The sequence below is a fragment of the Parus major genome, chromosome 1A, assembly GCF_001522545.3.
Source record: "Parus major isolate Abel chromosome 1A, Parus_major1.1, whole genome shotgun sequence".
NCBI lineage: Eukaryota > Metazoa > Chordata > Aves > Passeriformes > Paridae > Parus > Parus major.
The window spans coordinates 18,495,879-18,518,945 of record NC_031773.1 but is presented as its reverse complement, the minus strand read 5'-3'; the positions used below and the strand labels follow the sequence as shown (position 1 = coordinate 18,518,945).

The following is a 23,067-nucleotide window of genomic DNA, read 5'->3' as shown; positions in this document are numbered from 1 at the left end:
CTAGAACCAAGTGCTTTGCTCTCTTACACAATACAGGTGGATGAAGTAAACCATTAAAACAGCCCAAGTTACAGTTAAGACAGTCTTTAAAAGCTCTGGGGTTTGTGTCATCCAGCCACTTCAGTGATACTACTATCTATGGTACCATACCTGGTATCTGCTTGATAAAACAATCCTGCACTGCTGCATGTTGTGACTACAATTCTGGACCACAATGCCTTCTGAATATCGTCACCATCTTTGCAGTAAGGTTTCACCATGTCATCAATTAGCTGCAGAAACAAAAAGGTAAAATGGAATTCCAACCTAAACCAGAACTTTTAAAATTGAATAGAAAAGCTCTCTGGAAACTATTTTAAAAGCTGAGCAAAACACATAGATTTAGATCCATTCATACACAAAAATGAATTAATTAATTAAACAAAGTAGTATATATGCAAGACATTTGTGTTTTATTCTAAGGACCAAAATGGAGTGTTTGGGTATTTTATATACTCATCTATATATACACACACATATGTGTATGTGTGCACATACCTATATACACACATACACATATATAAATGTATGTCTCTATATAGACATACATATAAATATATATACGTATGTATAAATATATATGTATATATGCAATGAACACACAAGTTGTGTGTCCTGCACAGAGATGACAATCCTACTTGCTTACTTTCTGTGTAAGTAATCTTAACCTGGACTGATAACAAAAAACACAAATGAAAGCAAAAATCCCCACCAATGCCTACTTGCTGTTTTTAGAGTTAAGCACAGCAAGAAAAAGGTGAAGATCCTATAGTCGTATAATCAAATTAAGGCCTACGATCAACATTTTGCAGTTAATCATCTGGAAAAGCTGAAGCAATGTAATACTCTGGATCCTAAGCAAACCTAGGCAGGCTCGTAGCCACTCAGAGTTAAAACTGTAACTGAATCAGTATTTTAAGGTAAAAATATTTAAATGGAAATCTTAAGTGGCGGGTAATTGTAATATTTACCTCTGTTGACCTGAAGGCAGCATTAACTCGGACCATAGTTCCTGGTTTTAAGAGATTGCTTTGATGCAGCCTCAAGCAAATCAGATCTGTTGCAGCGTTTGATGGTGCGCATACCAAAATCCGACTGTCTGGGAGACTAAAATGTATCTACATTAAAGAAGACAGATATTAAATAAAGATGTTATTTAAGCAGCAATAGCGCAAACATTCCCATTTTATTTCACTGAAAACAGAACCTGGGAGAGTTCTGCACATGTGTGATACCCATCCGTGCTTTTGCAGTTCAGTAACCCTCCTGCTGACAGTCATGACTAAATACTCTCAAACTGAGTGTACCCACAACAGAATTAATTAATGGTTATCATATTAATGTATACCTGTGCTTCATGAATACATTATGCACTACTGGAATCACAAGGCAGACACTGTTCACTGAAGTTTTAAAGACAAAAAGGCTTGAAAATAAGCCATTCAGAATTTAAATCTGGGTTAATCATAGGTTAAATCCCTATGAAGATGGATTTTCTTCCTTTTACTGAGCTATAGAAAATGATTTAAAAAGGAGTATTTTGAAAACTCCTTTGGAAAAAAATATGATGGTACTTACAGAAATACTATAAATATTCCAACATGGAAAAGGCTAGAGATGACTGATTTGTCATTTACCACTACCTGTAAAATAGCTTCAATTACTGCTACTGTTTTTCCAGTTCCTGGTGGTCCAAAGAGAAGATAAGGTGTTGGGCGACATTCACCACTCAGTATCCTTTTCACTGCCAGTTTCTGTTGCACATTCAGCACAGGATTGAAAAATTCACCATCTCTCTGTTTATGTGCCACAGTTTCACCAGCTATAATCAAGACAAGTGTATTTCAGAACTTCACATACATACTTTTAACATATGTAGATTAAAACAATTCCAACTTACAATATTCTTCTGTTTATTACCTTTTGTGGTAACAACCAATAAATTTCTCAAAAATTCAGTTTTCATCGTATACCAAGTGGAAAATAAGCCATTAATGTTTCCAAAGTGTACCAGCTCTTTATTGGAAGGCAGAAAACAACCATAATTACATAACCAAACAATCCATAAAAATTCTATTCAGTAATTTTAGAATCAAATTCATTTTCTTGTCTTTGAACAGCAAAGACATGAACAAACAAAACTTGAGAAACTTCCAGTAACTGGCACTTCAGGAATGGTACCAATACTACATGATCAGTACTCTACAGCTACAACTGCTGGATTTTTTTTCTTAATCCTGTCTGAATTAGTCTAGCTTTAATTTTCCAAAGTATAACCTTATTAACCCTTGGACAGAAGCACATTCTAGGTAATTAATCAGTAATTCTTTAACATACTTCTAATAAAAAAATGACATGATCACTCTCCTCTTAGACATTTCACTACAACAATATTTCAAGTCACACTTTCAAAAAAAAAAAACCCCATAGGAATAATCTGGGATACTTGGATTTTTAGCATCTTTAGCAAAGCTTTCCCAAAGATGAGAGACAGGATCCCAGTAACAAATTGAACACTCTCAATATGATCAAAAAGTTTTGAGTAAGTGACTGGGAAAAAGCTATTCATTACAAAATATACCATCAGATGCTTGCTCCCCCTTCCCCCAAAGCATTCAAAGCCAGCCTGGATGGAACTCTGAGCAACCTGGTCTAGTGGAAGGTGTTCCTAACTGTGGCAGAGTGGTTGGAACAAGATGATCTGTAAGGTCCTTTCCAACCCAAACCATTCTAAACTGTGAATTAGATATGTTTAAGTAATGCACCAAAAGCCTCCATAGAAATTTCCTGCCAGAAGTTCTAGGATTTCTCTTTAGAGAACAGAGCACAAGGACATCTTAAAGATATCTTACTCAGCCCTGATTTACTTATGTGACACTTATTATTTAAGCACAGTTGGCTTATTTGCAGTTACACTCACCACATCTGTTACATACATATATACATATGATGTCATACCTTTTGTATGTTTGTTCTGCTTTTTTTTGACCTGAAAAGAGCAAGTGAAGATAAATGAATTTATAACCTTATGAAGACAGGCAACTATCTTCCCTAAAACTTTTGAAGTTGCTAAGTTTTATTTTTTCCCATTAAATAGAATATCTACCATTAAGAAAGAAAGGTAAGATTAGTAGAAGGTGGTGCCAGGAATTTCCATGTTAGGTTTAAGATTTCTAATAATTTGGATCTGTTAACATTAAACATTTATTTCACAAATACTCTGTAGGCTCAGATGAGGACTTTTAAGCCGTAACTACACCATTTGTTTGCTTCCACAAAAGCAAATAGTCACAACATTCCAGACCACTACAAAAGATACATGTACTTGGTGGACATGTCCCTTCAGATTGTAGCATGGGAGAAAACTGCTTGTAGGGAAAGTGGTGTTGGCAAGGCTCTGGACATCATGCCTCAATCATCTTAAATACATTGATTTCAAACCAGATTGATTGATTACTCCTTGTTGTAAAGCACAAATTGCAGGTGAAATAATTAGGGAATTAGGAAAAAATCTTGAGTGTAAAGGAGATGAATCACAGGTTATACAGATGCTGTGAAAACTCTAAACAAAAATAAGGAAATGCTGCCATATGCCCCCAAGCTGACTTGACTTAGTGTTGGTGAGAGTCCTGCTTCAAAAAGGAAAGAATTAGGCAGCCTCCAAAAGCCCTTTCTAAGGAAGATTTCTACAATTTATTAATAAAATGTAAGTGGCAGTTAAGCCTGGGTAAATCTAGTCAGAACAGGATGATTATCTTCTATTACAAAATTATTTCCTGGCACATTGACTGGACTTAAATATCTACTCAACAGTAGCTATGAAAACTAGTCTAAGGCAAATTTGACAATTCCCATCACAATCACACACTTTTTTAATAAGCACTTTCCATTTTGTTAGCTTTATGGTATCAGTTATCATAAAATGCCTCATCTCCAGGCAGCAAATGAAAACTGTCATCAGAATGCAGCAGAATACAACTTTGATTCTTTGATACTCCATTACGCAGTTTCTTTCCAGCAACAGCTGTACAGTAAGTATCTGGTGGCAATCTGAATAAAGGAACATTTTAAGGAACATTTACAGATTAGATACCTTACTTTCCTGCTGTGAAGACTGTTTAAGGCCATCATCAACAGCAAAATGCTCTGTAGCATTCGGTGTCTTGACAACTTGTGGTGATTGTAACACAAGCCTTTCCGGAAATAACACTTAAAATTTAGCAGAGAAAAAGAAAGTGGAGAAATTTCAAAGTCACACAAACATGTTGCATGTTTCACCGATTAATGTTACTGTTGAAACATCAGCTTAGTCTGAGCTGCCAAAACTGGTTAATCAGAATTAAGGTGGTAAAGATGTGAAGTTCATATGCATCACTCAATTCAACCACAGAACAGGGAATCAGTATTTTAAAATAAATTCTGAGGTAACACAAAATATGGCCATTTCACTGGCTATTATTATAGCAGTATGTATGATTTCTATATTTCTTGTTGGCTCTAACAGTTCACAAAGTTTGCTTCCAGTCCTCCTGCCTGTGATGGCCAACAGATGAAATAATTTTGACAAAACCTTCTCTACATTCAGCTCTGCTTTTTCTTCTTAAAGACCAAACCAAAAAGCCCCTAAAAACACACGAAAAACTCCTGTAAGAACAAATTAAAATGCATTCTTCTCAGTATTCCCCAATGTAAAAGCAATAAAACCCATAAGACCCTGCACAAAGAAACTCCTCTAGACAGCTTAATAGTCAAATAAAATGTACCTTTCTCACCCAGGTAGAGAGCTTGCTGAATGGCCAACTGGCATCGCCTGCTAGGAATCCTGGAACAAATACAGATTTGTAGATTAAAGTAAAAGCTTAAGTTGCCATATACTATGACAGCACACACCTATGAAGTATCTGGTACTTTTTACTGTGCATAAAAAATAAGAGTCTTATATAAAAAAAAAGTATTTTTTAAAAAAAACATCTACTGAGAAATATGCTGCAGAAGTATAAACAGTTTTGCTTTGAATAATATTGACAAAGATGGCTTGCTGTTGACCACTTTCAAGGAACTTCTTTGCAAGGCTGAATTTACAGAGACCATGTAACTCCAAACAGGTAAGAACATCCCATGAATAAAACAAAAATATAAAAGAATGGGAGATTATCAATAGCTATTTTTACTTCCTGCATAGTCTTGCAGTATTAATACATTTTTTTCTTAAAAAAAAACCCTCAAAAAACCTAAAAAAATGCCCCCAAACACCCCACCTCATTCCCCCTCATTTTACTGTCTGACATCGGTGTGGCTACCTAGAAATGATTAAGGTAATAACTCTTTGAACACTTGTACAGTTACAGTCCTTTAACCATGAATATAGTGGCAAAGGTGTGCTGAGGAAGTGAAAAAATTGGAAAGATCTTAATTATCTCCTTGTCTGTGTCCACCAAAATAAACAGTTGATGGTCATATTTTAGAAGTCACTTTACTAGAGGAATCATTAAATGCAGCTTTCTGGAAGCTTATAAAAACACCTGCAATGAACAAATTCCACATCCATGGGTTCCAAGTTGTAAGCCCGTTCAAAGTCTGCATTAACCTTAAGAGTAACATCTTCTTCACATATCTGTTACAAAGATAAAAAAAGTCACGATACTGATAAAGATTTAGTACCTTAAACATAATATACATAAATAAATAAATAAAATATAAATATAATAAAGAAACATCTCTGAAAGCACTGAATCCCCCACAAACTCAAAAAAGTATATATATGTATTTATCTACTATCAACATACTGCCTATCTACAGTATGTTAAAAGTGCTTTCAGAGCAGGTAAAGATTATAATCTTAAAAGAATAGGAAAAGCAGTCTCTTTAAAAATACAATAAAAATACAAAATAATTAAAAATATATATTTATATATAATATTTATTTATTTTATATTTATTTTATAAAATAAACCTATCTTCTCAGAAGACAGGTTAAACTAGTCTGTAATTCCATAAATTGCAAGCTTCCCGTAAAAAAACCTGTGGACCATGGTATTTTCAAGAGAAGAGACACCGCTTACCTCAGCAACATAGGCAATGTACTCTATTATATGCTCTGAGTAGATCTGACTTTTCAGTATCACCTTATCACCTAATTGTAAGCAAAATTAAAAGGCAAAACGCTGTTACAAGGAATAGCAACATTTTCACTACAGCATGTAATTTCTTCTCTTTTGCATGTTTAAACTAGGAATTTGCAAGAGGCTACCTTCAGCAAGGTTGCTGTATCCATCAGTACTGTTTTGAAATGCCCTATGTAGTTGTATGTTACATTTTAAAAGGCATCTAGTATTGATGCCATCAGACAACACCTCTTGAAAACACTATATTGTACATTATATTACTTGAAATTCTGAATTTAATTTTAGCTACTTTCCCAGCTTTGCTACACCTATTGCTTTTTAAGCTATTACTACATTGCACAGTTCACTTTTGCTGAAAGCCCCACTGATTATTGTAAAAGAAAAGTCCTTAAGTATTGAAACATCTGTAAGAACAGACATATGCAATGCTGCTTCAGACAGCAGCCACTGTAAGACTGAAACACTAACATAGTGTCCTTGTGTCCCCTGTCTCTAGTCCCTGTCCAGTAGCCTAAATTAGTAACTTTGTGCTCAAATATCTGAAAGACTTCTTTAAACAAAAGAATAAAAAACAGTTTGCATTGTAGTGAAAATATAGATCAACATGCCATTTGACCTTATCTCATATTCATTTCTACCTGGAACCAGGCGAGGTCTGCCCTCTTCTACTCCTGGCACTTCCAGCACTAACAGGTTCCCATTCCTTTTTAAAGTAACCCCACTCATGTAGTAATCTTTTATGTCCATTTCTGCTTGGATCTCTTCAAGCCATAAAAGAGTAGAAAAGTTTGCCTTATAATTATCTAGATTAAGACGCTGAAAGAGAAAACAGTACACATTATTGTCATACTAAGATATGGAACCAGCTATTGCTAACATTAAACAAAACACTTCTTAAGATAGTACAGCAACTAGATTACGAAATAAGGTACTTAAATACATGCATCCATATGCTAGGTAATATTTTAAACCTCCTTAATAGCCAAAGCAGGATTAGTATAGTCCTTGGAGCTCAAATACAATAGCCCCTCAGCTAAAGAATTAACCAAGTCTTCCCTTATTGCAGTGGCAGTTTCACCGTCTGAATTCAGGGACCGTGAGTCCCTGAAACTACAAACTGAGTTCTATGCTCAGTTTATGCCTGGAAAGCATAAAATCTAAATACATGGACAGAGACAGCTGGAAGGAGAATCATGTCAGTCTCAGTCCCAGCTGATGATTATATATGATGGCATACAGCTTATGGCAGGCTGAAAGAACCCAAATTTTCTCCCTCAGAGCTTAATGAATCCTACTGCAAAGGTATTCTCCAACAGCACCAAGTTCTATCTAAGGTTAGGATTGAAGTGTGGTTAAAAAAAAAGTAACCATTAATGGCAGGCTTTCAATGTAAAATTATTATATACACTACAGTGCTTTATCTTCTTTTTGAGAGAGGATCTCTAACCTACTAGCTTAATGGTGTGATTTCAAGTTGAATGTGAGCTGTTTAGTAAGGAGACTATATAGCCTTTTACATTTTAAAAAAGTGTCAGCCCCAGTTAAATACAATTTACCAAAATAAAGTGAGTTGTAGCAATGTTCTACCAGAAATCAGAGCAAAGTTTTGAAGAAGGACTCATTTTAATTGTCTTAAGACATTAAAACTTTTTTGAAGTTGTTTTATATGTACTCTGAACCCACTATACGTATGGGAAGAATTTGAACAAGCTATAGTGAATTAAATCAGAAGATGCTTAAGAAAACTATTTTGAAAAACCAGAAAAGATTCCTCTGTTATTGCAATAATTTATGAGATTGTGATTTTCTATGAAATAACAACTTTTCTGACACCTCAAAAAACCCTTTCCAGTGATGCCTAAAAAGTGAGAATACAGAGAAATCTTTGTTCAGCTTCTGTCATGCCTCCCCACTATACTTCTACTCTCTTTTCAGATTTTCCCATTTATGTTTTTGTGGTTTTGTAAGTTTGGATTCTGTAACATACTGAAACTCGTGGAAGTTATGGGATCCAGACTGAAGTTTAAGTCTACCTGACAAGTGTTATGTCATCTTTTCTTACACTAAGGACTACACATTCTTCCTAAGTTAAGGGTGCTTGAACAAAAACATGGTTATCAGAAAATATTTTTCATATAAAACCTACACTTACATACCTCTGCTAGGAGGGGCTGAAAGGTCAGTATGTCTAACTGCTGTTCAACACATTTTCTTAATTCATCCGGAATGGTATAATGCGGAAGAAAGTTTGAACACCACCGTCTCTTATTTCTAAAATGAAAATGTGTGACATATCATTTTGCTTGCTTTAGTAATGTATACGAAAAAAAGCTAATTAACATGTCACATCACCAAGACTATAAATCCAAAACACATACACACACAGAGAGGAACAGACTAATGACTCCCTCAAAGGGACAACTGAGGATTTTGTTATACTGGGAAGAAAGGTAAGAGACCCTCTAACAAAGATGCTCCTTGACTCTGTAGAGAAAAAATTCACGTGGCCAAAGCTCTATTGAAGCTGTCCAATACTGTGGGGGGCCACAAAAAGGTTTTAAAAATATGCTAATAGCAAAAAGCACTGCAGAAACAACATTGGCCCATTACAGGATGAAGATGATCACCTCACACACAGGGACACAGACAAGGCAGAGATGTTTAATGCTTTCTTTGCTTCTGTCTTCAACACTGATGAAGAGCTAAGGGAGTGCCAGTGCCCTTAGCTAGAGAGTCATGACTGAGAACGATGAACTCCAAGGTGAACCTGAACTTCTGCAGGACTTTTTGCTCCTCCTAGATCGCTGTAAGTCTATGGAACCTAATGGTATTCATCTGAGTACTCAAAGAGCTGGCTGATGTCATCACAAGACAGTAAAGTTTTTTGATACTGTAGCTCTGACAGTATCATTTGTCCCTCAGGACAAAATATTCAGCCCACAGCTGGATAAATACATCATGCAATAGGTGAGCAACTGGGTTAGAGTGGAGGGGGTGACATCTGACTGGTGGCCTGTCCCTAGCAGGGTTTCGCAGGGCTCCATCTTAGGGCTAGTTTTCTTCGACGTTTCAAATGACTGGATGCAGGATTTGAAGGTGTCTGCCGATGGTACTAAATTGGAAGGAGCTGATGACTCCCTCAAATGCAGAGAGGTACTGACGAGAGACCTATGCAAATCAGAAAGATAGACAACCACCAACTGTATGACACTGGACAAAGACAAGTGCCAGACTGTGTACCTGGTCCACCTGGACATATAGTGAGACTGGAAGACAAGACTGAAAAGCAGCACTGCAGAAAAGGAGCTGGGGGTCCTGGTGGATGGCAAGTTGAAAATGAGTCAGCAGTAACCTGGCAGCCAGGAGGGCCAACTGTATCCTAGGGCACATCAGGCATGGCATTGCCAGCTGGGCAAAGGAGGGAGAGGATAGTCCTGCCGTAAGGATGGTGAATGGCATGGAGGGGAAGTCATATGAGGAGCTGCTGAGGTCACTTGTTCTTTTCAGCTTGGAGGAGACTGAGGGGACCTCACTGCAGTCACAGGACCTTGGGGAATGGCATGAAGCTGTGTCAGGAGAGACTTAAGTTGGGTATTAGGAATGATTCTTCACCCAGAGTGTGGCAGAGCACTGGAGCAGGGAAGTGGTCACAGCCTCAAGCCTGACAGAGTTCTAGAAGTGTTTGGACAAAGCTCTCAGGCATATGGTACATTTCTTGGGGTGATTCCTGGTGCAGGGCTAGGAGCTGGACTTGATGATCCTTATGGGTTCCTTCCAACTCCAGCTATTCTGTAGTAAGTGGTCTACAGATTATTTGAAAACACTGTTTCTGCTTTTGCAGCTTAGGTATATTTTTATAACTAAGCAAATACTGTAAGTAAAATGGAAGCTTATTTGAAAAACAAAATGAATGAAAGATGGGAGACGTTAGTCAGATAGTTGTATAAAGAGTTAAGCTTATTATCTCAGAAATTATTTTCAGTTTCCCATCTTTTTTTCTTAATACCACAATTGTTACTAAGTAGATAACTAAGGAACAGTGTTTTATCTTATTACCACACTACACATTAGTCTGTTTGAAGAATCAAACAGAAAAAGAAATCAAGCACTTAATTACTGAAACAACCTCTTCTATCAGCAATATCCTCAATCATCTTGTTTACAACATATATATATTCTCCTAGTTTCACATTTTCCTTCTCAGCATTACACAACAGATACAGCAATACCAAATAGAGCAATGTTAAGTATTATTTCATGCTCTAAGTCAAAGTACCTTTTGTATGTAGGACCAGCCACTGTTGTCTTCCTTGGCTGAGAATCTGGAACAATTTTAGGCTTTCTTGAAGAATAAGGTTTTACAGGTGCTATAAGTAATTCTTCTTCATTTGTTACAGTGGCTTCAATATAGCGGCCAACAGTAAAATCAGGAAAGCCAAGCAACAAGAGCTCTTTACTGTGTCCATGAATCCTTCAAGCAAACAGAAGTTATCTTAAAACCAACACGTTTCACACTTCATTTTCCCCAGCCAAGAGATAGATTCTCTTTTTCAGTTTTCAGATTTGTTACATATGAGAACTGCTAATTTAGGGTAATTCATCACAGTCCCTACCTCCAGTTCAATACAGGTTTCTTAAATTTAAAAAACCCACTCACTAACCCAACCAACCAAAAAACCCCAACCCAAAACCACAGCAAAAATCTCAACCCCACAATTTCATCAAAACCTTGGGTAAAATGCAAAATCTCTCCACTCAATACATCAGGGTACAGAAAGAATGCTTCAGTTACAAGGAACATCTGGGAATTACTGCTAGTGCAAAAAAAGAGCCAAACAGCTCCAGAGGAACCTGAAGGAAATCTCTTCACTGTTTGCAGTAATAGCTTTGCAGCACCTTGCAAAAGGCTACTCAGAACTGAACCCTAACTGTAAACTCATGAATTGGATAAAGCAGGAAAAATCCTTTAATTCTGGAAAATGTATTTTTTATATGCAAGTGTTGCTTGGGGAGTGACAGATGGGGAAAAAAACAGGAGTTACTTCAGACTGGTTTCTAAGAAACTTTAGCACTACTAGAGTGTAGCTCTCTAACTACATGGTCCAACACTGCTTACCATGTGTCTGAAACAAATGCATACAAGAAAAATTCCAGCTTACCTTCTCTTTGGCAAGAGAGCCACTTTTTAAACTTTTGTCAACTAACTCTACCTGCTCAAGTTAAAACTATAGCCTGGTTATCTCAGATATTAAAAACTCAAAACAGACACCAAACTGTTGAAATTTATCGTCTAAATCTGCAATCTCTATGGTTTCTTAACTGGCCAGCAAACACTTGTTAAATTCATGCTGCAGCCTCCCACAAAGCTTTCTACTGATCATTCTGTATTATTAGAAGATTCTAAGTCTGTGGCTTTTATGGATTTACTGTGAAATATAAATCATTCTTTCTATATGTCTATCTCCATTGAAGACAAGCCATGCCTGCAGCTTTGTCTTTTAAACTAGAGCTAAATCATCCGCCTAAGAAATTTTCTGCCTCCTGCTTCACTATTTAAAATGATAAGAGAAGTAGTGTGAATATTATTGCTGCATTACTTCAGTGAATGAAACCTTGTTTTCCTCTGCCCAACTTTACCATCCTAGGAATCAATGTCTGTGGAACACAAAGTCTGCAGAACTACAGCTGGAATCAAGTGGAAGGTACACAAATAGAATCTTTGGTGTGTAAGGTTCCTACTCCTACTTGAATGCAAGTGCTCCCACAAAGCCACGTTCCATTCTTAACTAAATTAATAAAATATTTTGTATAGCTGAGTGCTTTTTGAGGGTTTTCTAAGTGGTCTTGCAAAGCACTTCCTCTGAATTACACCTTCAGTGAAGAACCTATTTAGGTTTTCTTACCTATTCCCACTCATATTGCTTGATTAATGACTACCACTTTCTTTCAATAAAAATTCAGAATCAAGCACTGAAATGGTAACTACTTTCAAAGGCTAACATAGGTTTCCAGATGATTTGCTAATACATATTGGCTTACTTTACACAACACCACGTGCCTGTTTTTTCTGGGGTAGAGTTAATTTTCTTCATAATAGCTAACACGCGGCTCTGGTTTGGATCTGCACTGAAAAAAGTGGTGATAGCATAGGGATGTTTTTACAGTGTTGAAAAGGCTTTTTCCCCTTCTCATATTACTCCACCAGTGAGGAGTGGGGTAATATGCACCACCCTTCTGGGGGTGCAGAAGGAGTTGGAAGGGGACACACCCAGGACAGCTGACACCTACTGCCCCAAGGAATATTCCACATCATAGGGCATCATGCTCAGTACATAAAACTGGGGGGAAGGAAGAAGGGAGGACATTCTGAGTGATGGCATTTCCTTAGTCACCATCATGTGTGACAGAGCCCTGCTGTCCCGGGGATGGGCTGAATACCTGTCTGCCCACAGGAAGTGGTGAACAAATTCCTTATTTTACTTTGCTTGTCTTAGTGCTTTTTGCTTTACCTTTTAAACTGTCTTTAGTTCAACCTGTGAGTTTCCTCACTTTTACTCTTCCTATTGTCCCCACCATCCTGCTAGAAGGAGTGAGCAAGCAGCTGAATGGGGATTAATTGACAGCTGGGGTTAAAGCACAACATGCCAAGAAGAGAACTGTGCCCAGAATAAGGGAACTATTAAGTCTATTTTCATTACTTCTTACCATTGTATTTGTTAGAAATAATGGAAAGGAATACTTACACAGCTGTGCATACAATCACTATGAATATTTTTTCACCTGGTGGTATCACAATTTCTGGACTAATATTGGTGTGCTTAACTGGTTGCTCCACATGGTCTTTTTGCTCACTTTCTCCATTTTGCATATTTTCATCTTTCACCAAGGAATTGTTTTCCTTTGTCCTTGATAAATTTGTATCTTGAAAATCAATTCCTTCTGTAGTAAATGTATAACAATAAATTTTATTATCACAATTTCTATTGCTAACATAGGGAAGTCTTCTCAAACAAACCTACTGGTCTTCTGAGGAACTAACATTCAGCATTCAAATGTTATCATTTCATTGTACCTGGAATGGCTCCATTCTTCATAATGGACTTGTGGTTCAATGACTCACATGTTGTTCCTCCACTGTTGTTAAATGAATTAACTGCAGCTTTTGAGAGGTGTTCTTGATTTATTGGAAAATATGGATTGTTCTCACATTTTTGAGGAATTTCAACACTGAATTGCTTGTCTTTCACCCATCCAGCTAATTTGCAGCTGATTAAGGACTGTGGTATGCTCCCTTTATTCCTAGAAGTAGTTATGTGATTAGTTACATAATTAAGTGCATGGCTAATGTTCTTGAGAAGTTTATTTCTACTTGAAGTCAAATACAATTGTCTGCAGCAGGTTAGCTCCCCTTATTTCATAACCGCTATCAGCAAGAAATTGCACTGCTGCTTCTAACTTATGAGGACCAAAACCTCTGCTTTGTATGTTGGTACTTTTAGGTCACATCAACTACCATATAAAGCATACAAAAATACCATGAATAATATAATGGAGCTTATATGATACTATAATGGGAGCTTAAAATTCAGCACTGGGTAACCAACCCTTAGAAAAGAGCATAGAACAACATGTAATGGGTATGCAAGTGTGTCTTCATTTAAGCATTTATGCTCACATATGAGCAATAAAACACACACAAGAAACCCCAACCAACCAACCCCAAAAAAACAAACAAAAAACTCCCACTACCAAAACAAAACCCTCTTAAGGACATGCCAACATAGCTCTTCAGCATCCAAGTTTACAAAAAAAACCAAACAAACAAAAAAAAAAACCTCACAAAAACAAACAAGCAAACAAACAACAACAACAAAAAACAAACCAGAAAAAAAATTCTGGTCTGCTTCTAATACACGGGTGTGCAACAATCCTCTTGTTCTAAGATTTTGAAGATGGCAGAGTATCTGCAGTTTAAGTTAAACACACAAGTAAAAGCTTTTACTTCAACCCCTGTTCTAGGAAGGATTTTACTAGGATGGAAAAGAGATACAGGACTGGGGAGTCTCAAAGCACTATGTGCAAGATAAACACTCAATATCAAAAAGGCTATCCTACATTACATAGACATTACATCATGTAAAATTCTCTTTAATTCCATAGTATCTGGAGGTTACTTGAAGATCACAAACCACAAGGCTCCCCTAGAAGAGGCTTCTGAATGTAAAACAGGTTAAAAGATTGCAGAGTGATGGACATAAAGAAATATTCAAACAATCAGAAAGGCTTACTCTATCCAAATGATCATTCTTTTAGATTCCCCCTGCTTCAGAGTTCCAAAGTCAGTCATTCTTGATACTTTCAGCTCTCCTTTGTCTCTCATGATGTCTTCATAAGGCTCATCCACATTATCTTCATCAGAGTGAGACTGTCTGTCAAAATCATTTTAGGTAGCAGTTTTTAAACACTAATAGGCTCAGCAAATATCTTTGATATTTTGATTCAGCACAAGTTTAAGAAACACTAAACTAAGACACAGTCACAATATTTAGAAAGAAGTAGGCATATTGTTTGTTTCTCAGCCATTTATACTTCCAAGACAATTATATTAACTAATTTAAGCAGCAACAAGCCTTTTGTCAGCAGCACAATAAACCAGCATAAAACTTTGGATGCAAGACTAAAATGATTGAGAAGTTAACTAATCCTGCTGAAGAGCTGAATCAAATGGTGAGTGAAGTCATTATGGCTCTCTTTGGGAGCTGAACAAAGACACAACAAAGAGCAGCTCCTTAGCAAGAATCAGGTCTAGCACTGCAGCTAAGAGATAAAATTTGGATTAGAAGATTGGAAGTGTTTCAACCTATGCACCTGTGTCTGTTTACTGTTCCAATCTGAAATCAGCAAGCTGAGGACAAAACAGCTGAAAACCAAAAACTACCCTTGAAAACTTTTACCACACAGGACTGATGAAAAATGTCTATGAAACCAGGCACATACTCTTTCCTGTCTGAAACACTGAACACAGGTCTAAACCCTTGGTGTCTTCTACCTGTAGAAACAATTTTTTAAATGGTTTTTATTCTGTAATTAAGAAACTATTAATTTTGATAAAGTGGCATGGAAATAATTTAGAAATATTTCAATATCATCACTAATATGTACACAACCTCCTGAGTTATCTGACATACTGAACTAGAAAATGAGTGCAGCGGCTTTTCATTAGCTACATCAATTGTCTAGCCAAGCCCACTAGATGTCTCTCACTGCAGCCTAAGGCACAGTTTTTGATATGGCAGGATGTACACTAAACCTGAGAAATCAACCTTAAGGTCTACTTTTATAATTTCACTTTAGTAATGATTTTCTGTGTAAAATCCATCATTAAATATAAGTGCAACTGAAAAAAAGATGTGAACAATTTGTATTGGTTTGCAAAATGATGAAAACACTTCAAGTTTCATCTAGGTACAATTTATTATATCTGTTATCTCTAGCAAAAAACACCTTATATCCTTCTTTTTAGATCTTTTAAACATGTATATACTGGTCTTGGCTAAATTTTGTAAAGATCTCCCAAATATGATGTTTGAAAGATATCAGAATGCTCTCCCTTGGGACTTTCCAATTGACAATTTATTTCTGGCCTGAAGAGTTAGACTATGTTATCCTGTCAAGACCTCAGCATGGAAAGTGATAGATTTCACAGTTAACAGATCTGTTTATTCAGGTGGTATTTGTGTGTTTCACAGGACAGACACAAACTCACAAGTCAAATTCCATATTTCACTGAGGTTCGTTATTGACTATTTGCCCATTTTACTTTTGTGTAGTTGATTATTTTCTTAAGTTTTGCCTCTTCTCTATGCTGAACATCATCTACCTTTTCCAATCTCTTCTGCAGTGTGTCCAGCTCCTCCTCATACTGCATATAACATCTCAAGTCCCTGAAGAACCTCCCAGTTCAATATTTGCAAGCCTATGGAATCTCTATTATTTAGAACATGAAACTTTTCCTTTTAGGACAGAAATCTGAACAATCACTGTAACTTAAGCAAAATGGATTAAAGAAACATGAATTTTATATGAGTTTTGATGTGATTTGGTTTTAAACAGTGAAGTCCCTGAGGACTTCACTGTTTAAAACCAAACACAACGAGGAGGAGCACAATGAACTTGGTATTTTTCTAATATGCATGCAAAACTCCTTCCCGGCCTAGCAATATCCCTGAGCCCAGCTGCTACTAGTTATGCTTCTCTAGTAGCACTCATGTTCCCACCTTCTGAAAAGAGAAAAAAACCCAAACAAGGGCCAAATCACTACATGCTCTGGTTTTTCCAATGGTCTATCATGCCTTCTAGTCAACGAGGGAAATATTCACAGTATTTCTTGCTTAATAGATACAATGAAATATAAGCTGCATAACTACACCATGTCTCTAACTGCTATAAAGAGAACAAAAGAATATTACCCATCCTGTCTGACTGGCACCAAGCAGAGAGCTCTCCAAATGTAACAGGACTGACTGCTCTCCACCACGATTGTGTTCACTAGATCATGCCTACGAGGTAAGTAACCATCAGGAAGTCTCAGTGAATCCAAAGTGAAAAATATACTGTCATCTACTGTCCCAGTTCTTCCACAGATGCTGGAAATGCGAACCTGTAATAGTTTGTATTCACTGTTACTTGATATTATCTTTTTAATACTATTTAATTTTAATACTGTTTAATACTAACATTGCCTATTTTTCCCCACAAAACAGCACATCCAGCATTAATAAAAATGCATTCTGAAATTTCAGTTATTCACAGGAGGTAAACACAGAGCTCTAACTCAGAATCACTGTGTTTGTCTTCAGATTTAGAAGAACAAAGAAACACAAGTACTTCAAATAAGCATTAAGTTCCACAGAAGTGCATACTACAATATGTACACTAGACTTAACCATGATACCTTTCTTGTGACACATCAACTTATCTAATTTATATTTCTATACTAGCAGTAATGAGCACTTTTTTCTTACTATTGATATATAGGGTTAAGACAAAGACAATAAACCATAAACCTAGTATAGGATATGCATTACTAGAGTGCACAAACACTTTCATTAAAACACAAAATAAAGACCATGCTTTTTTTAAACTGAAACGCTTGAATAAATTAACCATAATAAATTCCCCTGTCATGACACATTCTCATTATAACTAATAGTAAGAATTGAAATCAGCAATTCATGATAGACAAGCTAGTTACTCTTCCTGTTCAACCCAAAATGTGTATGCATTTTCAAGACGCCGTATTATTTTAGAAGCACGCTTTAAATGGATGAACTGGTACATTTTATCTTTTAATTAAAGATGTATTATAGAAAATCTACCAACATTTGTAACCAAAACCAATTAGAAACCTAATCCTTCAGCCAGGATTCCTCTTGCCAAAAACACTGTGCAGAACATTTACCTTGTTTACTTGTTTATACCTCAAAGGCCTTACAGCAACTGCTTCACTCTTCCATGTTGTAGAGTTAATATAATATTTTGCTTGCACCCAGTCACCTTCATAAGGTTTGAAATCTATACAAAACAGATCATTTCTTGAGGTTAATTACCATTGATAACATTTACACTACTCCCCTACAGAATTAGTGTAAGTTAAATAAAAGCCAGAACAATGCATTATTCAGACCCACTGAGTCCAAAGTTCTCTTTGCAGTCCTTTGCTTTGCAGGTTATGGCTAACTACACAAGAGGTGCTAGTGGAAAAATACACCTCCTTACATGTAACTTATGCTTCAATGCAGGTCATGCTCAGTGAGAATGAACAGCCAGCTTTCTTCATCCGTGTCTGGTTGTTTCAATATGTTTGACCACATATTCTACTAGAACTTATATGGGACAACAACTCCAAGTTTATCAGAAGATATTTTTCTATTGTATACACAAAAATATTAAGAAAGAGGAAACAAGAATCCCTACACACCTTCCCAGACGTCTTGCATTGCAAAATAAGTATTCTGATTAATATAGCCACCATCCACAGAGAGAGAGGTAATACTGCCAATTAATGTTTTCTTATTTAGTTCAGATGCATCAAAAGTAGGACCAGAGTCTTCTTTTGTATTCCAGATGGTTTCTACCTATTAATACAAAGATAACCCCATTTAAACAGCTGACACTTAGAACGAAATACATATTCCTACAATAAATATACAAAATTTCAATTGCTTGTGGAGGCAAAGCTTCTTACTAGACAATTACTGTAGCTGTTACTTTTTGGACACAAAAAGAATAAGTAATAAACAGTAACTTCTCTTTTAAAGAGTACTGTATGCTACAGTGCTGACAACTGCTATAATTACATGCTGATTTTTCAAATCTTCCTCACATATCCCTTGCTCTAGGTCTACTTAAGATTTTTCTTCATTTGGCAGGAACACCATATCCAGCAATATGTCTGTACACAACTGGAAGCAGAAAAGGACTATTTCAGAAAGCAAAAAACATGTTTTCAAGATGGTATATATATAAACTAAATGTATTTCAGACTGACCCTGTAACTTTTTAGTAATTTGAGTAAGAAAACCCCTAGAGCTGCTTGTTACAGACTCTTCATATTGCCACTTCACATGTAAGTTTACTGAATTCTGATCCAATCTAAAGTATAGTCTCATACTAAATTTTATATGATTTATTTTGTGGAACATAATGCTTACCATTTACGATAGTAATAAATACCCTATGTCTATCTATACTTCAGAGCTTTGCAAACACTACAGTTGACTATATATAGCTATTTATTTTTTAGCCAATACTGTTTTATTGTATTAAAATAATTATTATTACATATTTCTTTGACAACATGAAAACTCACTGTAAAAATATTAAAGAAAAATCTATACTATGTTCCAGTCTGATGGATGTATCTTCCCATTCACCAGGAAGATCTGAGAATATCAAACTTTCTCTGAAGTGATTTTTATGGCTTCATATGGATAGAACACGAATAAGCAAACTGTTCCTCAGAAGACTAGTAAATTTACATTTCATGTAAACTACACATGCAGTCAGATTTGAAAGAAATTTGTAGACTGAAAGAACTATTTTTAAGACAAGAAAACACCTTAAAACTCTCAATGTACATTTTCCTTTGATACTTCTCAATTTTTCTCTATCAATAAAACTGAAGATCTTTCTCATACAGGAAGGTCAAAATAGTCTTCCTACTACTACAGAACCTATAATCATTCCATGCAGAGTTTAATTAGGACTTGACCTCAAATAAACTGAAATCCAGACTTTTGAGCCAGGATCTTTCCAAACCACATGGCCAGCACCTCCAAACAGTAGCTGAAACAGTAAACTAAGCAGAGAGCCACTCAAGGCTGACCACATTCTTTCTTACAGCGATTAATATAAACACACTGACACCACTGAAGCCTGAACTGTGCCATCCAGACTCTGCCCCAAACGGCATGGTGGCAGTGTCCAGGCTGCAGAACTTGTACTCCTGTCTGCAATTTGAGGAGTACCTTTTAGAACACTTAAAAACCAAAGTGGTAAGATCTCAGTTATTTGGAAGGAGATAGTACTGGTATTCAAACAGCATTTTGTACAGTAGTTAATAATTATGGTTGTCAGGAAGCTAAATTTTCTCCTCTAACTAGGGTTTGAAAAGGGACTTAGTTCTTCACCATGGAAAACAAGTACAAGTCAAAGAGTATTGTCCATTCTTATAAAATGTTCAGAATATTTCAAGTTTGTGCCACAATATGGAAAGTAAGGCAATACATCACAAAGTACAGAATAGTTTAGGTTTTTATTTATGTTCTTAGAACGGACTTTGAAGAAATTAGCTTTTTCTTCTTGCTTACTGAATCAGGACTGCTCTTGGAATTTGACTTTCTATGGAGTATAGTCAGCTTTTGACACGACCTTGTCTCAAAGCTTTTCACCCACCCACAAACTACACTGCCAACAGTCCAAGAAGCCTGCAGGATTATGGCTCACAAACAGAAACAGGGAAAATCATCATGCTTTTGAAAAAAGTACTTTTGAAAATTCCATTATCTAGAATATACAGCTAAACATGCCACAAGTGCTAAAATATTCTAGTTGCTTTGTAGATCCATATGTAGTTCTTCAGCTACCAGGTTTATGTATTTTGGAGCAATGACAATATTTCCACAGTATGATGAAAGCTGTCAGTCAGAAGAAAAACAAGGAAGAAAAAAGTAAGATTTAAACTCAATTTTCTGACTGTGAGTAATATGTTATGAAACAGCGCTGATATTGCTTGTTGGACAAGCAATATTTAATTTTTACACAATAAAGTTATTTAAATTTTAAAAGGAGAAACAAAAGGAAATAAGAGATATAAGGTTACCTTATAAGACACTAGGTTTTTGATAGCACTAGAGCTGGTAATACTGGAGAAACAAGACTTCCTAATTATTATCCTTCTGTGTTTAATTTTGGGTCACATAATAAAACTGTCTTCCCATTAACTGTTTCTTTGGTTTTATTTAATCAACGAAACTACATTTGGTTCCAACATGATCTGCTAATGTTATAAACGAGGCTCGAGACTTTTGTTGTAATTAAAGCCTGGCCTGTTTATTAATATCGAGCTGCAGCCGAAGGGAGACACAGGCTAGTCCCGTGTACTCCACGCTACAGACCGGGACAGTAACAACGTATCGAACAAAACCCCACACGAAAAGAAAGTAAAGAAAAAGCCCCCGCAAACATGTAACACCCTGTTTTATGCCCTCCCTTAGTCTTGGATTGGTCCGTTTTGGATCCGTCTCCGGATTGGCTGTTTTCTTGGGTTGTGATTGGTCCATAGCCATATTCATCCTGGTCCAATCATTTTCCCAGGGCGTCGAACGATTGGTGGATATTTCTTCCAATCCTCACTCACTCTGATGGTGACATCATGTTCCTGAATGTTCCACTCCATGTCCCCATAAGCCCTTTTATATCTCTTGCCAATCCCCCATTTGATCCGCCCCAACCCCCAATCCAATACCAACCCCGAACATTCTAAAATACATTCAACAATTATCTTAACAATCTTACAACATAATTAAACATATCAATTAACTCCCTAACAGTAACAACTTTAATTAACCTCCCAAGTTCAAGAAAAAAGATCCTTTATAACACTAATAAAAACTCCTCTCAAATTTCATGACAAGGTATAATAAAGCTTGAAATAGGTTTGCAAATAAAGTGTTAGGCAAAAAAGGTAGCAAGATCTCCATTTTTTAACTGTCCTTAACATTAAGTTACTAAATTTTACAACAAGAAGTTTTGAAATTCTTGTTCTTATTGACAAGAACATAAATTACTTCTGTGAAAAAGAACAAACTTTGCACAAGATCAAACTGCTTTGATCTTCTTATCCATTCTGCTAACAATAACAAAGTTGACTGAAACTCAGAACTAAGTTATACAGATCTGGAGTTAGCTGTGACTAAAATTCTGATGCAATTATCTCAACGAATAGTTTCTTATTCACTACATCTACACCTATATTCAGAGAATCAGTATTAAACATAATTTGAAAGGAGATGGAATGAAACAATCACATGATCAACAAAACCCAACTTATCCCCTCTACGTGAAGGGCTTGCAATTTCTCCTATTCTGTAGAATTTGTCAGGCTAAAACTATAGCAATTTTCAAAATAAAGCCTCAAGTTACTTATGGAGAAAGTCAGACTAACATTTATCTTCACCTCTTACCCTGACAGCCTTCAGGCCACCTGATGTTTTATCCTCTTCCACAGTGGCAATAACTTCTTGTCCAACAGCCAGCAGCATGTTTTTTGTGACAACATCCTTCGTAAAGACTATCATGTCATCTATCATCCCATAATCATGGCAAAGTCTTGTCACTACTCCTTGTACCCTTTTCAATTCTTTATCATCTGCATCAAAAGGAGTAATGTTGACATAGACCCAAATCACTTGTTTATAGAACCATGCAAAAACATGAATACTACCAAAAAGGACATCTATTTTATGAAAATATAACTGGAAATAGCAACAGCTGCCAACTAATTATTTTCACAATTAAACATGCTTTACGCTCCATTTAAAAAAAATTAAAAATCCTAGAATATCTATCTCAGACTGAAAGAGACCCGTAAGGATGACGGGGGCCTAACTTCCTGCTCTTCACAGGACTACCTAAAACGAAACATTATGATTCAGCGTCTCATCCAGATGCCCCTTAAACTCTGAGAGACTTGGAAGCCTGTTCCAGAGACTGACCACCCTCCCATTGAGGAGCCTTTCTCCACAGTCCAGTTTGAACTTCCCCTGATGCAGCTCCCTTCCACGTCCTTGTGTCCCTGTGACTGGGCCTCAGGGAGGTAAGACCAGAACCCCGCCCCCCAAGGTGTCGTCTGCGATGAGGTCTCACTTCAGCTTTCTTTTCTCCGAACTAAAAGAGCTGAGTGATCTTAGCTGCTCCTCCTAAGTCACACCCTGAGACCTTTCACCGTTTTCTCAGCCTTCACTAGACTCACTATCATGGTTTGATGTAGTTCATATATTGAGGCATCTGAAACTGCCCTCAGGACTTGAGGTGAGGCTACCCAGAGCAGAGCAGGACAATCCCCTCCCTCACCCAGCCAACGATGCTGGGCCTGATGCACCCCAGGACACGGCTGGCCCTCCTGGCTGCCAGGGAACTACTCCTACACCTCACTCCATACTCTCAGCAGCAAATGTAACCTGTCCAACCCAGGAAACAGCAAAAAGGTACTTAGGAGAAAACTTCCACATGCCGTGCAGTCAAAATGATGTTTTATAATCTCAACCTTCTCTTTACAACCTTTCTTAAGTAAACAGGTCTGCACTCAGCTCCAGTCACGTGGGGCACGAGCACACCTCAC

General features: G+C 36.7%; 1 protein-coding gene across 1 annotated transcript in view; it reads right to left on the bottom strand.

The window, feature by feature from the left end:
* The window catches only part of MOV10L1 (Mov10 like RISC complex RNA helicase 1), a 31,860-nt gene that overhangs the window by 8,562 nt on the left and 231 nt on the right, over window positions 1-23,067 (bottom strand). The window contains exons 2-19 of the mRNA XM_015628733.1: window positions 21,911-22,095; window positions 18,145-18,301; window positions 17,626-17,738; window positions 16,634-16,824; window positions 14,453-14,593; window positions 13,237-13,463; window positions 12,908-13,103; window positions 10,441-10,635; window positions 8,321-8,435; window positions 6,803-6,980; window positions 6,102-6,172; window positions 5,562-5,653; window positions 4,803-4,861; window positions 4,133-4,248; window positions 2,998-3,028; window positions 1,683-1,861; window positions 1,011-1,157; window positions 151-272 (exon numbers count right to left, since the gene is read on the bottom strand). Of these exons, the coding sequence (XP_015484219.1) occupies window positions 151-272; window positions 1,011-1,157; window positions 1,683-1,861; window positions 2,998-3,028; window positions 4,133-4,248; window positions 4,803-4,861; window positions 5,562-5,653; window positions 6,102-6,172; window positions 6,803-6,980; window positions 8,321-8,435; window positions 10,441-10,635; window positions 12,908-13,103; window positions 13,237-13,463; window positions 14,453-14,593; window positions 16,634-16,824; window positions 17,626-17,738; window positions 18,145-18,301; window positions 21,911-22,095 (2,515 nt within the window). The remainder of the gene's footprint in view (window positions 1-150; window positions 273-1,010; window positions 1,158-1,682; window positions 1,862-2,997; window positions 3,029-4,132; window positions 4,249-4,802; window positions 4,862-5,561; window positions 5,654-6,101; window positions 6,173-6,802; window positions 6,981-8,320; window positions 8,436-10,440; window positions 10,636-12,907; window positions 13,104-13,236; window positions 13,464-14,452; window positions 14,594-16,633; window positions 16,825-17,625; window positions 17,739-18,144; window positions 18,302-21,910; window positions 22,096-23,067) is intronic.